The sequence below is a fragment of the Phyllobates terribilis genome, unplaced genomic scaffold, assembly GCF_046119375.1.
Source record: "Phyllobates terribilis strain yellow unplaced genomic scaffold, ASM4611937v1 Scaffold_4__5_contigs__length_816908805, whole genome shotgun sequence".
Taxonomy (NCBI): Eukaryota; Metazoa; Chordata; class Amphibia; order Anura; family Dendrobatidae; genus Phyllobates; species Phyllobates terribilis.
In genome coordinates, this window is record NW_027362764.1 from 730,273,281 (window position 1) to 730,295,638 (window position 22,358).

The window sequence follows — 22,358 nt, forward strand, 5'->3', positions numbered from 1 at the left end:
GCAAGACAGCATTTTGCTAGATTTGCAAAAATTCGAATTGCAAAAATTCTGTCAAATCCAAATTTGTTGTGAAATTCTAGGTAAATTTATCACCCCTCAAATCAATTTGCTGATCTGTACCCCCAATAGCTATGTCACTGGTTTTAGTGATCACACCAGACAATATCATATAATTACATATTTGATCTAGACACACCAACATTTTTAATTTAGACTGATCAAAAGACGTTTTACATTCTCCTGTACTTTTGTGATGTTGTATTTGGCTGGGTTTAAGAGGTTTATATAAGTTACATGCTGACACAAAGCAGATGTATTAAATCTGGATGTAATTTGCCATTATGAGATTATTGGATGGAGCACTCCGTGGGTTCTGCCATTTCCTTTCGACATTAAATATGTATATTTCAACATATATAACTGCATAATTTTTAGTCTTATCTAATTGTTTATATTGCTTTACAATATATCTCCTTTCCATTAGTGAGAAAGAGTTAGTTTCAAAAATAAATTTTCAAAATATGTTTAAAAATAACCTACGTGTTATATGTAGTGATTACTATACTAATTAAGACAAAGATTTTTTGATTGCACATATTGCATTGTAGACAAAAATTCTTGGTAAAAAAGAAGCTTAGATGATTAGAAACTCTTTAATGTTCAGACCTTAAAAGATATGGACACATTTAATGGCAATTGCAAGTATTTTTAGCTAAGAATACTTATTTACTTTTGGCTTACATTAAAAAATTAGCATAATTTGCCTTCATAGCCTTTGAATTGTGCTGTATATTGTTGGCTGCAGAACAATTTAACTGAGAATCCATCAATGATCTTGTTCTGGGAAGAATTTGTAACTTTCTTCTTCCTTCTTTTGAGCTTTTCTTAACTTTGTCTCAAACCGGATTTCAATATTACATGGGATGGGGGCAATCAATTATCTTCATCCAAAGATGGTAGGATGTGGTTGCATGAACCAGAATTACCCACACTTTATAATTTACAGAAAGCTTTCACCAAAGATTTTTGCAACCCATGATAGCTCAAAAAATTTGCATTCCTCTGCTTTATAACCACTTTAGTGTCATATACAATCACAGTTATATTCCTTGTATGTCAGTCTATCACAATAACAAATGTTGGTGGAGAGAAGGATTTGGTAGTTGGGTTTCAACATTCAAGATGCTTTTGTTCACAGATTAGGTAACATGCCATTAAGAAACATGTGTACATTAGACGGGGATTGTAAAAGTCAGATGGCGACCAACTGGTGTCTAGCGTATTTGGATGGGGATATCAATTATCTGCCTTTCTTGTCCAAAAATTGTAGGATGTGGTTGTATGAACTACCACTACCAACACATTATGTTTACTGAGATCTTCTACCAATGAGTTTTACATCCCAAGTCAACTTGAAAAATATCCATCACACTGCTTCATAACTGGTTTATTGTCACATCCATTTATTGTTGTGTTCCTTGTATGTCAGTCTTTTTCAATAGCAGATGTTGGAGGAGAGTAGGATTGGGTAGTTGGGTTTCAACAATCCCGATCCTTTTATCATCAGAGGAGATAATATGCCACTAAGCAGCATGTGTACATTGGGCGGGGATTGGAAGAATCAGTTGGCGAGTCGACCAACTGGTATCCAGTGTATATTGATAGGGACATCAATTATCTGTCCAAAGATGGTAGGGCAAAGATCTTGTCCAAAGATGGTAGGATGTAGTTGCATTAACTACCATTACCAACACTTTTTGTTTGCTGAGATCTTCTTACAATGACTCTTACATCCCAGATCAACTTGAAAATGTTTCCATCCCACAGTGTTATGGCCTCTGTGATATAACATTCATTCACAGTTGCGTTCCTTGAATGTCAGTTTTTCAGAACAGCATATGTTGGTGGAGAGATTGATTGGGAAGTTGGATATCAAGCTTCCAGTTCCTTTGTCTCTATTAGGGGATAATATGCCACTATGAAGCATGAGTAAGTTGGGTGGGGATCAGGAGAGTTAGATGATGGCCAACTGGTATTTAATGTATATGGATGGGAAAATCAGATATCTTCCTTCCTTGTCCAAAGATGGCAGGATGTGCTTGCATGAACCACCACTATCAATATCTGATATATTTACTGAGATCTGATAGCAATGACTTCTACATCCCAAGTAAGGTTGAAAAGTTTCCATCTCACTGTTTTATAACCTCCTTGGTATCACATCCATTTAAAGTCAGTTGTGTTTCTTGTATGTCAGCATTTATTCAAAAAGAAGTTGGTAACAGCGATTCTTCATCTATTGCGTTATGTTCTGGGACATGTAGAAAGTTCAGAGCTTTCTGCAGAATGCTGACCTGTCACTGGATGCTGACAGCTGGCTTGTCCATTCATCTTACTAATCACTTAGGATCTTACAGTGACAGAACAAAGGTCCTTTACAAATGTGTAATGATTGTGGAATGAAGGCTGTATAAGAAAAAGGTTTAATTGAAACAGGTTGTGTTAATTCAAAATCATTTTTGTAGATTTATTTACTTTGTGCAAAATAATTTTTGAACAGTCATAATTATCTACATGTGAGAAAACCTAACACGGTGATTGCCAAAAGGCTGTTGTTATCAACATTTACAAAAAAATTACATACTATTAAAATAAGATTTTTTGTATGAAAGTTAATTAACATAATAGATAAACACAACAGGTTGGCGATTTTGGTTGTCTGTAGCATAGCTCTAGCTTTTAGCCGGAGTCAGGGTCATGGAGATGTAGTTAAATCTGGAAAGTATTTCTCTCATTCTGAAAAGTCATCTCTGGAGTTCGTGGAAAGGTTCTGTGCCAGGCTGTCAGTAGGCCCTGAGCATCCATGGTGTACGGTCCAGCCCACATCATTGATCTCTATGGTATAATTTAGAGTAGAGCAGATGGCAGAGGAGACCACAGGGTTAGGATCAACTAGCAAGTTGACGTGAGATCCGGTACTTGGACTCCCTTACCTACTGTATCTACAGATGCGTGTCCCCTGGTTTCTGCAGAAAGTAGTGTACTATAATCATGTGTGACCCATCTGTGCACAGATGGATGTGTCACTACTGCACCACATACAAACATGTGATCAACTTGGCTAAACTGTAAAGTGTGGGATCATGTGTCCATAAAAATTTTTTCAGATGATTCGATTTTATTGTTATGTGTCCAAAAATTACTCAAGTGCAGGATGACTACTCTGATCGCGCCAATGAATTCAACCTATTGTTTCCTTCTCCAATACTTTGTAGATTGTAAGCCTATGATGGTAGGATACTCTCCCCCTCTGTACCAGTCTGACAGTCTTTTTTTTATATATATGTTATGTATGTAACGTTTTTTTCACAAGTAGAGCACCCTGAAATTAAGGGTGCTTTAAAAAAAAAAAATAATAATAATGATAATAATAATAATAAATCCCATTAGAGGGAAAAAGGAAACTGTTGTGCGATAAAGTCAGAAAAGAATTGTGCAGACAAAAGTTTTGGGATTCTACAAAGAAACACCATCAATTACCAAAAAATGAGTAGATTCAAAATATTCCTTGGCTAGATTCCAATGATGAGTATTTGGTTTGTATTTGATGTTGCAGTATTTCTACACATTTTAGCTAAATTAGATTAATAGGGGATTTTTTTATTGCGTTTTTGAGCGTGGCTTTTTTTATGTTCCTTTATCGCGTTTTTTGTCTCTTTTTGATGTGCCATGTTAAATTGCTTTGTTGGTACTTCCTGATTATTTGGCTTTGATAAAGCTATATTGATTCAGTCATGAGTAAATTACATGCGATTTTAGTTCGTTTCCATAGCAGAAACGCACTAAAAATGCATATTTTTTTTTACCTGCAGACTTTCCACATCTAATGTAATTTTATGGGAAAAATTATGGGGAAATGAACATGTTGTGGATCTTAAAAATGCACTACAGGTCAGTTTACACAGCATAAAAAAGCACAGTGAGTATAAGGTTTTGATAAATCACTTTACTGGAAGTGTAAGACCCTGCATATGTTGTGCAGCAAAAATGCATAGTGTCAAAAACTCACCAAAAACTCGTAGTGGGAAGTTAACTTTATATCAGAACAAATTATTTTTGCTTTTCCAATGGAGTACTGGTAAATGAACCTAGTGAGATACCACAGCGCTTAAAGGGAATCTGTTGCCAGATTTTCCCCATATCAAGTACAGCCAGCACCTGTATGCCCTCATACACAGTATTCTAGAATGCTGTATATTATTCCCCAATCCCTTCTGTATAACACAAAAAATAGCTCTTATTATATTCACTTATGGCGCAGTTCGGTCCAATGGGCGTCAATGGTCTTGATCCAGCGCCTCCTCTCTTCTTGCATTCATCGTCCTCCTCCTTGCTTTGCTTTGTGTGTATGATGCATCCTCTGTCATCCACACAGTGTTCTCCATCACACACTTGCACAGGCACACTTCTCTCTGTGTCAGAATTCCTGTTGTCTTTTTACAGTTTGACTACTAGTGGCTGTTATTGTTCACCTTAATAATTATGCTGCAATCCCACTCCTTACCACTGGAGGCTGTTGCTGTGTTCTGCAATTGCCCTTTAATAAGATGGCAGATTCTGAGCCTTAGAATCCATCTTGTTTCCTGTTTGGGCCGACTTAAAGCTACATGGATCTCTTACTCATTGCTTGAGTATTGTGTCTAGCTGTTAGTTCCAGTCTCCAGCTTCTGGACATTCTTACCAGAATGTTCTCATTCATCTACGGATTGTTCCCTACAACTCTTTTGTTATATCCAAGTACATCTATAACTGCTTGCTGTTCCTGCTCGTGCTCCTTCAGTTTCCAACAGTACTACGCCAATATTGTAACACTGTGCCCTACCAAAGGAGGAACAAAATACTGTAATGCGCTTGCACTGGGAAAAGTCAGAGAGCGCCAGCGCATGCACATTACATTGCTTTGCTCTGCCCTCAGCAGGCTAGAGAGAAGTGCTACTGAACACTAGCACGATGAAGGACACTGTGTGGATAATGTAAGACCACACATGAAGCAAGAAGGAGGACAGCAATTTCAAGAAGAGAGGTGCTGCCGGATTAAGACCAGTGACACCCTTCAGACTGGACCACCCCTTAGGCGAGTATAAAAAAAGCTTCTTTTTGTGTTATGCAGAAAGGATTGCGATCATATAGACAGCATTCTAGAATGCTATGAGGGCATACAGGTGCTGGCTCTATTCAATAAGGGAAATACCTGGTGACAGGTTCTCTTTAAATAAAACTTGTAAAATGCAAATCCGGTTCAGCTAATATTTGTAAATTAACCTGTAAATAATGTTATAGCTCTTCAAAATTTCCTTGTACCTTGTATTTCTCCAGCCGTAAGGCATCAATCAAAATATGAACAATTTCTTGTAATTTTATTAACAGTCCTCCCTTTCCCATTATCATCCTTTGTGCACAGCAGATGTAGTGTTCGTGCTCTGGGTATTAGTGTGAACTATTAACCACTTATCTGTACTGTAAACCCAAAGGTAAAACAAGTCAGACATTGCTAAAAATTACAATTCTAGAGTGTTCAAAGTGGGTTATCGTCATGAAGATGTTTCAGTGAACCTGAATGCTGAACTGCACAGGGAATTGAACTTAAATGCAGGACAAGAAGATAGCCAAGGTTAAATAGAAGACACCGACACTGCCGGAAGAAAAGTGCTAGACTGTAAACTAACACACATATACACACAAACAACAAAGACATACCAAAACTGAAGGATCACAAACATATTAAATACATTCATTCTACAGATGTTAATTTTTTAGTTGCTATGTAAATATTTTGGATAAATTAAATATATAGTTTTCCTTTGTTTTTGCTGTTATTGTTGGCATATCAATATTATAAGATCTATGCACATAAGTATAAATCAAAACAAACACACTGTTATAACTAGTAGGTCCCTAAAGGCTCGTGCACTAGACCGATTTTGTCGAACAAGTGTTTTTCACAGATAGCACTCGTTCCTATGATATTCTATGGGACTGGGCATATGTCCAATTTTTTCCTTGGATCCAGTGGTCGATGGAAAAAATTGGTGTCAGATCAAAATCAGCAATACAAGTCTATGGGTCCTTGAAAAAAAATGGAACACACTCGGATAACATCCAAGTGCAACTTTATTTTCGCGGACTGACAGAATGGAGGTTGAGAAACTTTTTTTTTTCTCTCCATGTCCGAGAAAAACTGATGCCACTCTGATCAAAGTCTGATTAGAATAATCGGGCTGTTTTTCTCGAATGCGAAGATATTGGTCATGAGAATCTACCCTTAATGTCATAGTCTTCTTTTGTCAAGGCTTTCTGGATTAGAAAAAAAAAAAATCACAAATACTCCATTGTAGAATTTTAAGCTTCTGGGCAGGTAGATCACCAAGTTAGGACATTTATTTGGAGAAAAGCAACAAAAAAATCTCTAAAAAACAGAATACATTATGTGAACAGCCCATTGATTTCAATTTGCACAATGTAATACATATAGGATATCGACAACCCCACGGGGCTTTTTTTTTTACTATAATGCATGTATATTTAGCTAAACATATTTTTTTCTTTTGGGTTTAAATTAAAATGTTGCACCGTTTGCCTTCTATGGCCTCTGTGCTGCTCTGTCTATTGCTGGCTGCAAAATGCATTAACTGAGAATCTATCAGTGATCTCGTTCAGAGGAGAGTTTATAAATCTTTATCTTCTTTCTTCTCAGCTCCTCCAAGTTGGTGCATGAACACAAAATTAAATTCAACTTTCATGTGGTCATAAATCAGCTGAAAAGGGCTCTGAAGAAAGAAAATAAAGATTTAGAAACTCTCCTTATTAAGAGATCACTGTGGAATGTAAGTTAAAGATAATCTGTCAGCAGGTTTTTTTCTATTTACTCTGAGAGCTGCATAATATAGGGCACGATTGCTTGATTAAAGGGAAGTGCTACTTATTAGGCTGTGTGCGTTAGTTTTAATAAAATCAGTATTTTATCAGCAGGAGATTATCCCTGCAGGACTAGGTCTCATGTGCACACCAGTCAGGCTAATCTATGTAACCCCATCCCAACCCCTGATTGGCAGCTTGCTAATAATACACGGTGTACTCAAGAAACTGCCAATCAGAGGTGTGGGCGGGGTTATACACAGCCTCGAAGACTTACCTCTGCTACATCTACAGCAGAGAAAACAGAGATTCTATGAAAACTGCACCAAGCATCCCAGTAAGTGATGAATCCCTGGAATCAGGCTATCTTGCTTTATAATATGCTGCTCTTAGATTACACAGCAAAAACCTGCTGATAGATTCCCTTTAACTCATTCTACAGCCAGTAATGAACAAAGCTACACAGAGGCTATAGAAAGCAAATTACAATTTTTTTTTTTAATAAAACCCAATGGTAATTTTTTTTTAGGCAAAAATATATGCATTTAAGTAAAAAAAAAATAAACTCCAAGTGTCCATAACCTTGTGGGTGGTTTGACAGAAAAATTCAAACCCAGCTGACTTCATTATGGATGAGGTTGGTTTATCATTGGTTATGTAAAATTATTGTTTATTGTTAAAAAAGACCAATAGTCAAATTATGAAAATGTAATTTCTGCTTAATAGTTTGGAATTAGTGATGAGCGAGCATGTTCTGTTAACGCTTTCGGCGAGCATGCTCGGGCGAACACTGAGTATCTTCAGCTGCTCGGAGTTATGTTTCACTCACTACATGATTTGCGACTGTTTTGACAGAACATACTCGCTCATCACTAGTTGGAATCTTAATTTTCAAACATCATCTTTCGAATATCTCTGCTGTTTTTGGTGTGTGGTACCATATTTTGGAGATGGCTGGGCTGCATTTCTGCACTGTACAAAATTTGTTATTGTTATTTGTGCAGCGCTAGTTAAGAAAATTTGTCGAGCAAACATTGCTTCTAAGGCCTCACTCAAACTGCAGAAATTTGATCAGTATTTCACATTGGTATTTGTAAGCCAAAACCAGGAGTGGGTGATAATACAGAAGTGGTGACGTGTTTCTATTATACTTTTCCTCTGATTGTTCCACTCCTGGTTTTGGCTTACAAATACTGATGTAAAATACTGACCAAATACTGAACGTGTGAATGTGGCATAGCCAAAAGAAGAAGGAGGAAGACAGCTGAGAACAGAGCTGGTGTGCACTTCCCTTGGCTGCCAGCTTCAGCCTACAGTGCTGACTGCGAAGATTGAGCAAATTGATTCTAAACAAATTAAATTTGCTTAGAATTATTCTAAGGGTTCTAAGGGGTAATGTTTCTCCTTGTGGAGAATTACATACTAGTCCTAGCATGCCATTGTAAGGAGGCTTTTTTGCCGTGCAATGCCGTGCAATGCTCCTCTGGGAAACTTAATATGCAAATTGCCTCTTCAGAGAGGAAGAGGTCTTGAACTCTATAGCGCCACCTGTTGGAAGCAGAAATCCTATAAGTCACTATTGACCTTGTAATATTGTAATATTATACTATTAAAGGGTCGAGAGTGACTTGTAGGATTGCTGCTTCCAACAGGTGGCCTCTCTGAAGAGGCAATTTGCATCTAAAATTTCCCAGAGGAGCATTGCACGGTGAATAAGCCTCCTTACACCGGCATGCCAGAGCCGGTATGACACTCTCCACAAGGAGAAATGTTACATTTTAGGCTATGTGCCCACGATGCAGAAAAAACGCATGCGGATTGTACGTGCGTTTTTTCTGCCAGGGACAAGCGTATGTCAAGCATTTTTAGCATGTGATTTCACATGCTTTTGTCAAGTGCTTTTCCAAGCGATTTTAGCATCACTTGGAAAAGTGCTTGAAAGTTGGTCACACAATATAAATCCATGCAACTGGCATGGATTTATATTGTGTGATCAACATAATGTTAAAAAAAAAGAATTAGAATGTAAAAAATAAAAAATAACCTTATTCTCACGTTTTCGGCGGCCTCGGTCTGCTTCCCGCGCCGCAGCTGCCTCCGTGGTGGGTACCGGTAATGTAAAAGGACCTTCCATGACGTCAGTGGTCAGGTGATGGTCGCGTGACCATCAACTGACTAAATTACATCACTGAAGGTCCTTGCAGATTACCGCTGGGAGCCGAGGAAAGCGCATCGTCGCCGGGAGGACACCAGGAGGAGACCGAGGGCGCTGGAGTGGTGAGTATGATTATTTTTTTTTATTTTTAACTTTATAATTTTTTTTTAACTTGTAGGTACGATGGTACCTGGGTCTGATGAGAGTCTCCTCTTCTCCAGACCCGGGTACCATCCGCGCATTAATCGCATAAGATATGCATGACTACATGTAGTCATGCAGATCTTATGTGGTCCAATGCAAGTCAATGGTGGCGATTTCACAGCGGAATCGCACTAGAATTGGTCTTGCTGCAGTTTTTACCGCAATGTGAATCCGCACTGGAAATTTCCACATGATGTAAACAGCACATGCGGATTTGCATTGCAGTACATGGCAGACCTATTACAAGTGGTTTTAATGCATTTTCAAGCGGAAAATCAGCCGCAAAAATGCATTAAATCCGCATCGTGTGCACATAGCCATAACCAGAGCCTCTCACCTAGCAAAATCAGTTCTCATACTTTGCACTAATGATGGGCAAAACCCCGAAACACCGTGTCTGCAAATTGAGATTCTAATTAGGCTTTTATCCTTTAGAATTGTTCAAAATTTATGGATTCACGCAAATTCAAATGTTGGGGCTTAGCAGGCTGCCACTTTTTATGATTCATATGGGCCCCAAAGGGACTAAAACCAATAAGATATCATACAACCTTACTTGTCCCAGCTAATGCAGCTACCCAGTGGACTTTCAACATTGGTCGTTTCTCCAAAGGCATTTCTTGTGCTGGCTAGACCTCAGCGAACAGTCAGACATTATGATGTCATAACATTCAGCGCGGGCTAACCAGTGCCTTAAGTACTGTCGAGAATTGAAGAGGAGACTGGAGACGGGGATGATGTCTTAGGTGCCATCGTAGGTCTGGCAGGGAGCTGAAGCAGCAGGGACAGGTTGTAAGAAATATGATAATTTATTGCATTTTAACCCCTTTATAGCCCATCAATTTATTATGCATTGTGGTTGGGAGACCTCAGAGCATAATAAACTACTTTTTTTATTAATGGCAATCGAGGCTCATTTGCATAAAAAATTACAGTAAAATCAAATTTCCTGGATGAATTTGAGTGAATTTGCTGCTTAGAGCTGAAACCACACAATCTAGTCGGCAGGATATAGTAGGCAGGTTGATGTAGCATAGATGGCCATGCCGGGAAACTTCAGTTCAGCAGAGACTTTTCCAGACGAGTCAGTTAATTTATATTGAGGACTAAAAGATATCAAATCGGATTCTGTTATCTACATTAGATTGCTTACATCCTATTCAATTCATTAACTGAGACATTACTCCATCAAGAGATGAAAGATGGAACTTTATGCTCTAAACAAATATTTATTTGAGTAAAGACTCAATTATTTAAATACTGTATATGAAGCATAGCATGATATAATGTAAGTTATTATGACAAATGGTGAAGACGTAATGGCCTCGATTCATTCAGACCGGTGTTTTGCACACCAGTCCAAATATGGGACTTCCAAGAATAAGATGCATCAAATTCATTAAAGGAATCTGACAACTGATACTTATATGATGATACATGTATCATGTAGTGGCTGTAAGTTTTCAGTCAGGTACTGTATGTTTGACTCTGAAATACAGCCGCATTTCAGAGAACCAGAGGAAAACATGACTTAACAACCACTGGGGACCAAGTTGCACGCTTCCCTAGCCCATTGACCTGGAGTGACAGGTCTTTCCTTATACACCCATGCAAGGAAAGATCCAGCAGCTTTTAAAGTATGTTTATCTCTGAAAAGCAGAAATGTTTCAGAGTCAAACACACCTGGATGTAATTTTACAGCCAGTATCTGTTACATGGGACTCATGGACTGGGCAGGATGTATCAGCTGTCAGGTTCCCTTTAACAGCCACTTTGTACCTCGCCAAAAGTGATACTCCAGCCAAGTGCTGAAGTAATATTTCTGGCATAATGTATTTCACTACTTTCATTGAATTTCTGAGAAAGCATAGTCTCACTCCGCCCTGCTATGGCTCCTCCCTAGCTCTGCCAATTTTGGCAGAGTTACTTGAAACTGGATGGAAAACTCCAAAAGTCATAAAATGTTTGCGCAATTCAACATTGCATAAAAAAGTGCGACTTTTCGAAAATGTTTTCTGGCAAAAATACTTTGATGAATCGGCCCCTTGGTCTAAGAAAAAAACACATACTCACCATGATAGCTGAGGACAAAGAAGCCACTGGTTGTGAAGTCACTATGGAACTTTATCAGAACTTGGTTTGAAGTGCTATAAACAGACTCTAGAGCGGTATTACCACTGAACTGTCCAATCTGTGGAGACGTCTGGTCTGGTCCATCCCTAGAAGACATGAGAAGGTTTTATTTGTATTCTATATATTGATTACCTGCCATATTTCTGACAAAATAATGGCAAAAAAAGTCGAAAGAAGCAAACCTAAAGCATTGATATGTCTACTAAATCCATGAAATGGCTTATGCTGATTATTTTTCTCCATGAAACTATTAGGAGCACAGATGAGTCTTTATGTTTTAAAGGGGTGTTTAGCTACTATGATATTGATAAGGATAGGTGATCAGCATCACAATGGTGAGGAACCTCACTGATCAGTTGTTCTCAGCTCCGTAAACAGTCGAGGAGCTGAAAACCTCTGCTCGGACAATTATTTAGTGCTTGCTGCAGATCAGCTCCTTCAAATGAATAATAGCTAATCTGCGGTACCTGACAGCTACACATTGAATGGGGTTGAGCTGTTCAGCTCCACAATTGGTTACATCTAAGAAGAAATTAAATTAGCTGATCTGCTGAGGGTGTTGGTTGTTGGACACCCACTATTCTGATATTGATAAACTGTCCCAAGGATCTTAGACTCCGTTCATATCTTGTTCAAAATATACATTAGATATACATATACCCAACATATACAGCATCTTTACCATATGTCACTGTTTTCTCACAGGGTAGCAGACATTTACCATTAGAAACAGTTATACACCATCATGGAAACCAAATGGACACCATCACCCCTTGAGGAAGCGGTAATGTGTTACGCGAAAGACGCATCATGGTTCTTTTTAAAACTGCCACCTGCCATTCTCCACTGATAAGGACTAATCCTCTTATCATGCCTTCTGTTCAGGTCTATTTGGGCCTTATATGTTACTATACCACCTCATTTAGAGGCAATTGCTTACCTGCCTTGATTAATGGGATCTAACTTACCTGCACTGCACTTTGCTATCTGTCATGTTATTTACCATAAAAATGTCTTTGTAACTTTAGATATTTTTCTAAGAATTAATAAAGATGTGTTTTTATACCAATTTATCTCCATTTCATCAAAGTTCATAAATATACAGCACCTTTACCATATGTCACTGTTTTCTCACAGAGTGGCAGACATTTACCATTGGAAACAGTTATACACCATCATGGAAACCAAAAGGACACACTTTTGGCCTTCATTGATTCAATGCGGGTCTATGGCTATTTATGATATTTGCCAAAACACATACGCCAAATATGATGTGAGATGTGAGATGTGAAATATTTCTAAGTTTCTAAGTTTAATGTTTTGTTTTTTAATATTTCATATAATGTATATAAAAATTTCAGTATTATTAAAAGGAAAAAAAATGTTTCCATAATAATGGGAAAAACTACTGATAAACAAATACAGTTGAACCAGAGGTTTACATAAACTATATAAAAGACACATATGCATGCTTTTCTCTATATCTGACATGAAATCAGAATAAACCTTTCATTTTAGGTCAATTATGATTACCATAATTTTTAATATTTGCCGAATGCCAGAATAATGAGAGAGAGAGAATGTTTTAAGGCATTTTTATTACTTACTGCAAAGTCAAAAGTTTACATACACTAAGATTACTATGCCTTTAAACAATTCTGGACTGCCCATATGATGATGTCATGTGTTTGGAAGCTTCTGATTTTTTTGGCAACATCTGAGTTAATTAGAGACATACCTGTGGCTATATTTTAATGAACACTTGAAACACACTGCTTCTTTGTATAGCATCATGGGAAAGTCTTAAGAAATCAGCCAAGATATCAGGAAGAGAATTGTGGACTTGCACAAGTCTGGCTCATCCTTGGGTACAATTTCAAGATACCTGAAGGTACCTCGTTCATCTGTACAAACAATTATACGCAAGTACAAACAAGATGGGAATGTCCATCCATCATACCACTCAGGAAGGAGACGGGTTCTGTGTCTCAGAGATGAAAGTGTTTTCGTCCGACATGTGCATATCAACCCAAGGACAAAAGCAAAAGACCTTGTGAAGCTCATGATGGAAGCTGGTAAGATTGTCAATATCCACAGTGAAATGAGTACTGTATCAACATGGGCTGAAAGGTCACTCTGCCAGGAAGAAGCTATTACTCCAAACGAAACATAAAAAAGCCAGATTAATGTTTGCAAATGCACACAGGAACAAAGACCTTAATATTTGGAGACATGTCCTGGGGTCTGATGAAACTAAAATTGAACTTTTTGGGCATAATGACCATCGTTACATTTGGAGGAAAAGGGAGAAGCTTGGAAACCTAAGAACACCATCCCAACTGTGAAACACGGGGATAGCAGCATCATGCTGTAAGGTTTCTTTGCTGTAGGAGGGACTGGTGCACTTCACAAAATAGATGGCATCATGAGAAAAGAAGATTATGTGGCAATACTGAAGCAACATCTCAAGGCATCAGCCAGGAAGTTAAAGCTTGGGCGGAAAAGGGTCTTCAAAATGGACAATGACCTGAAGCATACTGCCAACATGGTAACAAAGTGGCTTAAGGATAGCAAAGTCCATGTTTTGGAATGGCCATCACAAAGCCATGATCTCAATCCTATATAAAATTTATGGGCAAAACTGAAAATGCCGGTGCGAACAGGACGACCTACAAACCTTGATCAATTACACCAGTTTTGTCAGTAGGAATGGGCCCAAATTCCGACCAACTATTGTGAGAAGCTTGGGGAAGGATATCCCAAACATTTGACCTAAGTTATTCAGTTTAAGGGCAATGGTACCAAATACTAATGAAATGTATGGAAACTTTTGACTTTGCAGTAAGTAATAAAATTGCCTTAAATCATTCTCTCTCATTATTCTGGCATTTGGGAAATATTAAAAATTATGGTAATCCTAATTAACCTGAAACGGGAAAGGTTTATTCTGATTTCATGTCACATCTTGAGAAAAACATGCATATGTGTCTTTATATAGTAATAAATAAAAGGACACAACCAGGACGTCAACATAGTTAAGGACGGGCCTTCTACTCCATATACAAATTAATACCAAAAAATAATGAGAACATAATGGCCCAAATAAGAATACCACGAAAGTCCATACTAGTGCTCAAAATGCAATTTCGTTTATTGATCGGTTACATTGTGGGCAGCTTATACAAATCTTGTAGACAATAATGGGATAAACAAAGGACTGAGCAGAGAGGCACGGTAGAGGAAAAGAATAACACGAAGGCAACAGAGGGAAAATAAAGTGCATCTGGTAGAGTTAAGGGTCCTGGGGCTGCACTTTGAAACGTTGACACGAAGGGATGCACGACTACAGGATACAGTATGGGTGAGCAATAATTTACATTCGGGGACCTGTTAGCACTTTAGAGTGGGATATAGGGACGGATTCTTCTACCCTTGTTATATCCCTTGTCATAATACTGGGACCCAATTTTGTTACTTTGCACAAGGACCCTTAACTGTACCAGATGCACTTTATTTTCCCTGTGTTGCCTGTGTTTTATTCTTTTCCCCTACCTTGCCTCTCTGCTCAGTCCTTTGTTTATCCCGTTAATGTCTCCAAGATCTGTATAAGCTGCCCACAATGTAACCGATCAATAAACGGAATTGCATTTTGAGCACTAGCATGGACATTCTTGGTGTTCTTAATTGGGCCATTATGTACTCATTATTTTTTGGGTTAAATTTGTGTCTTTATTTGGAGTGAATGTAAACTTCTAGTTTGAGTCATTTTTGTTGCCTCCTGTTTCATTTATTGGGCTGGTTCATGTTAAATGGAAGAGAGTTTAATATTACCTATGAATTTTAATTTCCTTGCTACACACTTTTAACTTTATATTTTAGTTGCAAAACTTCTAAAATGTCACAATGTCACACAGTTCAGTGACCATGACTGTACTTAATATATAAATGACCATGTATGTTTAACTGAGACTGTCTTAAATAAATGTCAAAGTCATTGGAAAAGTGCTTTTGTAATTTTCTAAAAGTAGCAGAAAACTTTAAGACAGTTTAGGGTCAAAAATTATACATATTATATGTCTCCCATGGTTTCTGAAGCCAAGAGAATAGTATATTGGAAATACTAGATCTTTCCATTTATGATAATATTCACCAAAGCCTCATCCTTTCCATCTTTGACCTGGAGATACACATAGGTTGGCTGTTGGCCAAACACACTTTTGTCAGACATCTATATCTCCGTAGCTCTGCATACACATGCAATACTGGCAGCGGCTCTCTTCGGCATGAACAAAAAAATTGAAATACAACTGTCTGATCTGTATCTCCCTCTTTCTTCTCAACTCTTGCCATTGAGAGACAGCCTACAGATTAGGAGCTTGTTGATAAGTCAACGACATATATTTAAGTTGCATACAGATCTAGCATCTGCCAACCTGATTCAAAATGAATAAGATTGGCTGTGATACATATTATTTACTTAGTGCACAAGGAGACACGCTGGCAGCTGTTACATCTGTAATATGATTTTTTAAGCATATTGACTGCCAGCACTAAAGGTGTTGGAACTTCCATTTCTCTTAATTTGGGATAGAATATTTAGCTGTATGTGGTAGATAGGCAGATTAATTTTATATATATATATATATATATATATATATATATATATATATATATATTATATGAACACCTGATTTATCATTATGTCTTGAAAACATTGTAACATTGGATGAAATGATAGTAAAGAATGAAAGCTCATGTATCTCCTTCAAAGAAGCAATGACAAATATCTTGCAGAATATCTGTAAGCTGTGTGGAGAGATAAACCTGCTACACGCTGACTGTATCTGTAGTTTCTCTACTGTCCGGGGAGTATGAGATCTTAGATCAGACAGCTAAGCTCTGACAAAAACATTTATTTGGAGATAAATAACATCTGAAATAGATGGAAATCTGCAATACATATGAGACATGCTCCAACATGAGGCACAGGCATCCTAGGAGTCAGCAATAAGAGCGGTTTACAATGTTTCCTTTTTGTGTTAATAAGATTTTATGCTGATTTGCAAGGTTGTACAATACTTTACACATATATTTAAAGGGGGTTTACATATGTTTAAATATAAATTATACTTTTATGCAGAGTTTCCTTTGTTTAGACGTAGCGTTGTATCACTTATCTCCCTTGAAAACGAAAGGATCAGACGTTAAAATTCCAGTTGGCTGATCCTTCTCTTTCTCATGGTCATCTGTTGGGAGTTTCCCACCCACATCTGATTGTCAGCCGTAATGAACGGGCTATCCAGACTTTCATTTAATGTGTATGGAAAGCATTAGTGGGAGCAATAGATGAGGAACACGGTGGTTCAGAGTCCGCGCTGTCCAAGGTTCAAAAGTATGATCACACACAAAGATGAAGCATTTGAGAGTCCTCAGTGGTTGACACCTCTTAATGGCTAACTGAAAAGATGGTAACAAATTGCAAGATTTCGAGACTACTCAGGTATCTTCATCAGGCATAGTATTACCACCGTGAGAGTCCCCAGTGGTTGATACCTTTTAATGACTAACTCAAAAGATGGCAACAAATTGCAAGCTTTCGAGACTATTCAGGTCTCTTCATCAGGCATAGTAATACTATGCCTGAGGAAGAGACCTGAATAGTCTCGAAAGCTTGCAATTTGTTACCATCTTTTCAGTTAGTCATTAAGAAGTATCAACCACTGAGGACTCTCAAATCTAAATATTTTTTGTATTTACTAGCTAACACATGGTACAAAGATATATATCTTTCCTGCATTAAGATGAAGCATGAACACGGTTTATTTTGTCAATGCATTTCAAGGTTTTCAAACCTCTTAATCAGGAGCAAACCACAATCATTATTGTGAAGAGGTTTGAAAACCTTGAAACGCGTTGACAATATAAACCACATTCATGCTTCACCTTTGTGTGTGATCGTACTTTTGAACCTTGGGCAGCGCAGACTCTGAACCACCGCATTCCTCATTTATTGCATCGTATTCCATTGGTGGTTCTGCAGCTTCCTTTACATGCTTCTATAGCAATTGTGACTATCACAACCCCATCAGGTGAGCGTTCCTATTATATTTTATACTTATATTTTGGTTACTAGATAAGACCCTATTTGCGCGTTTTTGTCTCACCACTTTTTTCTATTCAAAGGTTTACTTTAACACTCTAAAATTATACTTATAGGTTAGTAAGCAGCTGATTAAATTAGTCATTTAGTGTGTATCAGAGATAGGTAAATAAACTGAAGCTCATAAGAATTTTTCTTATTCTTTAATGACCATCATAGTACTGCAGAAAGAAAAGGGAAACAAAAGTCATTCCAAATGTTGTTTTATTAATACACTTATGCTATAATTTTGACAAATTAATTAAGTAGCCTCTGTTGCCAACTGACAACCAATAATTACCTGATTTACAAGCAAAACTGGTTGTTATCCCTATGGACACTTTCATGTTGCATCTAGTGTTTGCTAGTGGTAATTATAATGGTAGTTCTTACGAGGACTTTATGGACAGCCTTTACTCTAGCCACCTCAATATACCAGATCCCAGGTATTGTTATGGCTTTCACCTATTAATCCCTGTAAAGAGACATGGACTTATACAGATTTGGGGCCACCGAGTAGGCTGCTGGCTGTTAGAAAATGGTCATCCATACCAGGAAATCAAAACTAGGGGCTAAAATGTCAGTCAGAAGATTGGTTCAAAATATGAGCTCAAATAATAGAAATCAATTTAGCATGGCAGAAAGTAACAGGTTTGTGAACCAGGAAAAGTTGAGCTTATAACTGGAAATAAGGAACAGAAATTCAGGAGCTTAAATAGCTAACAACCTCATGCAGGGCACCAACACATGCCAGAAGTTAACTTCCAAGTTACCAGACTGAAGTCTCAGAGACATAGGACTATCTCCTTGTCATCCCACGATGCCAACAATGAAGATGCAGAGCTGTCCAGCAACATAAGCAACAACAGAGCAGGTAGGCACCTACATGGATGTCAGAGCAATAATGTAGCTCTGGACAATGTAAATCAATGGACAATGAAAACAGAAAGTGACCACTGACCGTGTTATCAGTGTGCACCAGTGTTCAAAATACAAATTTTAAGTAAAAATATTTTTTGAGGAACTTGAACAATTCTAAGGCGTTCGAAACAACAAGAAAAATCCAAATATCTGCTAGGCTTGTAATGGTAACCAATGCTAAACCTGCATATTTCAAAAAAGCCTCTTACTATTTTCCAGCATTATGTGCACTCTGCTAAACGTAGAATATTAAGAAGAGCACAAAAATAAGCGAATCAGTTTAATTAATCCCAAAAAAGAAGAAAAAAAGACTTCTTACCATACAGTGATGAAGTCATAAATCGGTTCTGTCTGAAGAACTGTGAAATTGATGTATATCCCATTTCCTGGAGAGACCTTCACCAGCCACAGGCAGTCTTGGAAGTTTGGGTACTCATCTGGATATCCAGGGGAGTAAATAGTACCATTCATTGCCGTTATATTCCCTCCACAGAGAGCTGCAAAAGAGTTCAGCAAACAAGAATGGTAAGGACCTGCCGTAAATGCTTAAGTCTGTGGGACTTCATGAGAGACATACAGAAGAACTTTTCAAGCACATGTACTTGAGTCTTCCAAGATGTTAAGCTGCAGGCAAAAAAAGAAATACTACAGCTATGGAAATTGAGTTTTAGATTTATTCTGAGAAAATTAAATGACAGGTTTGAAGAAACCTAAGTGAAATGAGGCATTTGTAAAAACTGAATGTAAACCTTAAATGATCAAACATTTTGGAGTCTAACCTGCTATTTTACAAAAGTTTGAATCAAACACTAGTTAAATAGATGTACTGAGTGCTTATGAAGTCTTTCTCTGTCCCCTGTGCTGCAGAACTGTGCTTAATTCAGTATTCATTGTCCATAATATTACAGTAAACCTTCAGCCCGGTTACTGGTCACAGTTTGCATTGGTCTGCATAATCAAATTTCACTTTCCTTGTTGGTATATTTCTGCACACTGCTCATACTATTGCAGAGGCTGCTGTAATCGCTAGACTTCATTAAAGGGGAATTATCAAAGCTTTTACAATTGCTTTGCCTGATTTTTTGAGTAAGAAGTGCCACTTTTTGCAATTTCAAGTATCACTTTTAAGGATATGCTAAATTTATCAAACATCACATGACAATTTCATAAATTTGGTGCAAATTAAGACCACGCAGCAAAATAGGCTTCAAAAATTTCCCCTGTGAGGAATTCCCTGTATAGCTTGCATTTCCCTATTTGGATGAGATGTTCTAGCTACTTTAGATATCTTTTTCTATCTGCTCCTGTGTCAGCAGGGAGGAAGTAAAGGGTTGCAGTACTTTAAGTTACCTTCTACTTCGGCTACTATTGAAATGAAACGGAAATTCTCACCACATGCCCTGTCTGAGAATGGTATAAAGTAGTGACAGTCCAGACACCAGACACTCTGTTACTAACTAATCAATATGATCTAGTCTTCATAAAATTACATTTTATCAGGTTCAGCAATAGCCGAAACGTGGAGTCCTCACAGTGATTAACATGAGCTCAGTAGTCCTTGGTATTCACAAGCTGTACGTTAACCCTGCTGCTGACGTACATCTTTCTACCTACTTTTTCTATGCACAGTAATATGGAGAAAGATGTCAGGGGTGGTAGTTTGAGTTTAAGAACTAATTTTTTAATACAAATGTTTAATATTGTATTTACACACTGAAATATACACTACCGTTAAAAAGTTTGCGGTCACCCAGACAATTTAGGTGTTTCCATGAAAACTCATACTTTTATTTATCAAATGAGTTGCAAAATGATTAGAAAATATAGTCCAGACATTGACAAGGTTAGAAATAATGATTTTAGTTAGAAAGAATAATTTTCTCCTCCAAACTTTGCTTTCGTCAAACAATGCTCCCTTTGCAGCAATTACAGCATTTCAGACCTTTGGCATTCTAGCTGTTAATTTGCTGAGGTAATCTTGAGAAATTTCACCCCATGCATCCTGAAGCCCCTCCACAAGTTGGATTGGCTTGATGGGCACTTTTTACGTACTATAAGGTCAAGCTGCTCCCACAACAGCTCAATGGGGTTGAGATCTGGTGACTGCGCTGGCCACTCCATTACAGATAAAATACCTGCTGCCTGCTTCTTCCCTAAATAGTTCATGCATAATTTGGAGGTGTGCTTTGGGTCTTTGTCCTGTTGTAGGATGAAATTGGCTCCAATCAAGCGCTGTCCAAAGGGCATGGCATGGCGTTGCAAATTGGAGTGATCACCTTCCTTATTCAAAATCCCATTTTCCTTGTACAAATCTTCCACTTTACCCGCACCAAAGCAACCCCAGACCATCACATTACCTCCACCATGCTTGACAGATGGTGTCAAGCAGTCTTCCAGCATTTTTTCAGTTGTTCTGCGTCTCACAAATGTTCTTCTGTGTGATCCAAACACCTCAAACTTTGATTAATCTGTCCATAAAACTTTTTTCCAATCTTCCTCTGTCCAATGTCGGTGTTCTTTTGCCCATATTAATCTTTTCCTTTGGTTAGCCAGTCTCAGAAATGGCTTTTTCTTTGCCACTTTGCCCTGAAGGCCAGCATCCTGGAGTCACCTCTTCACTGTAGACGTTGACACTGGCGTTTTGCGTGTACTATTTAATGAAGCTGCCAGTTGAGGAGCTGTGAGGCGTTGATTTCTCAAGCTAGAGACTCTAATGCACTTGTCTTGTTGCTCAGTTGTGCAGTGGGGCCTCCCACTTCTCTTTCTACTCTGGTTAGAGCCTGTTTGTGCTCTCCTCTGAAGGGAGTAGTACACACCGTTGTTGGAAATCTTCAGTTTCTTGGCAATTCCTCGCATGGAATAGCCTTTATTTCTAAGAAAAAGAATAGACTGTCGAGTCTGTCGAGTCTGTAGAACAAACAAATGTAATGCTCCAGATTCTCAACTAGCTCAAAGGAAGGTCAATTTTATAGCTTCTCAAATCAGCCAAACCGTTTTCAGCTGGGCTAACATACTTGTGCAAGGGTTTTCTAGGGTTTTATAAACATCCATTAGCCTTACACAGTTAGCAAACAAAATGTACCATTAAAACACTGGAGTGGTGGTTGTTGGAAATGGGCCTTTTTACACCTATGTAGATATTGATATAAAAACAAGATGTTTGCAGCTAGAATAGTCATTTACCACCTTAATAATGTATAGAGTGTATTTCTGATTCATTTAATGTTAGTTTCATTGAAAAAAAATGTGTTTTTCTTTCAAAAATAATGAAATTTCTAAATGAACCCAAACTTTTGAACCGTAGTGTATATTCTACCAGATTTTAATGTGTGTGAGGAGCTGGCCTTGTTCTAAGGACTATTGGATCAATGGACGTAGAACAGAATCCATGTCTCTAAGGGATGCAGACTTTTTTCCAGCACGGAGCACCGGTTACGTCAATCTTATTGTTGTGTTTTATTAGAGATTGGTTTGTTCGTCCATTCAGCCTCAGGAATCAATGTTTCCATTCAGTGACAGTAAGCAGAGGAAGACATGCAGGCTGGATCTTATGCATTCATAAGGCCAGACCCAAGATTGGTAATCAAGCAAAGCAATCATTCCATTGTACTCTAGTCCCATTGTGTGGATGGGGATAGTAGACCCAATAGAGCCGTCACAACAGGGGGTCTCACATGCAGTCCCAGGTGATGGGTTCAGCTTGAGGAATATACCTCCACCAATGCAGTTAGCTTTGGTGGGAGGGAGTGAACACTTTTGCCCATTCAGGGGGCTGATCCCAGGGAGGGAGGACAATAAGCCACGTGTTTAGTGAGGAGCTGGTGGAGTGATGTTGAGGTGCGAGGATTGATTGCTAAGTTCCTGGAGCACATGGATGGATTGCCTATGGAG

At 38.1% G+C, this 22,358-nt stretch overlaps 1 protein-coding gene across 7 annotated transcripts in view; it reads right to left on the bottom strand.

The window, feature by feature from the left end:
* Positions 1–22,358, bottom strand: part of CSMD3 (CUB and Sushi multiple domains 3) — a 2,085,767-nt gene that overhangs the window by 316,626 nt on the left and 1,746,783 nt on the right. For all 7 annotated transcript variants that reach the window (XM_073679791.1, XM_073679790.1, XM_073679789.1 and 4 more), the window contains 2 exons: positions 18,787–18,964; positions 11,348–11,493 (listed from right to left, as the gene is read on the bottom strand). In XM_073679791.1, the coding sequence (XP_073535892.1) occupies positions 11,348–11,493; positions 18,787–18,964 (324 nt within the window). The remainder of the gene's footprint in view (positions 1–11,347; positions 11,494–18,786; positions 18,965–22,358) is intronic.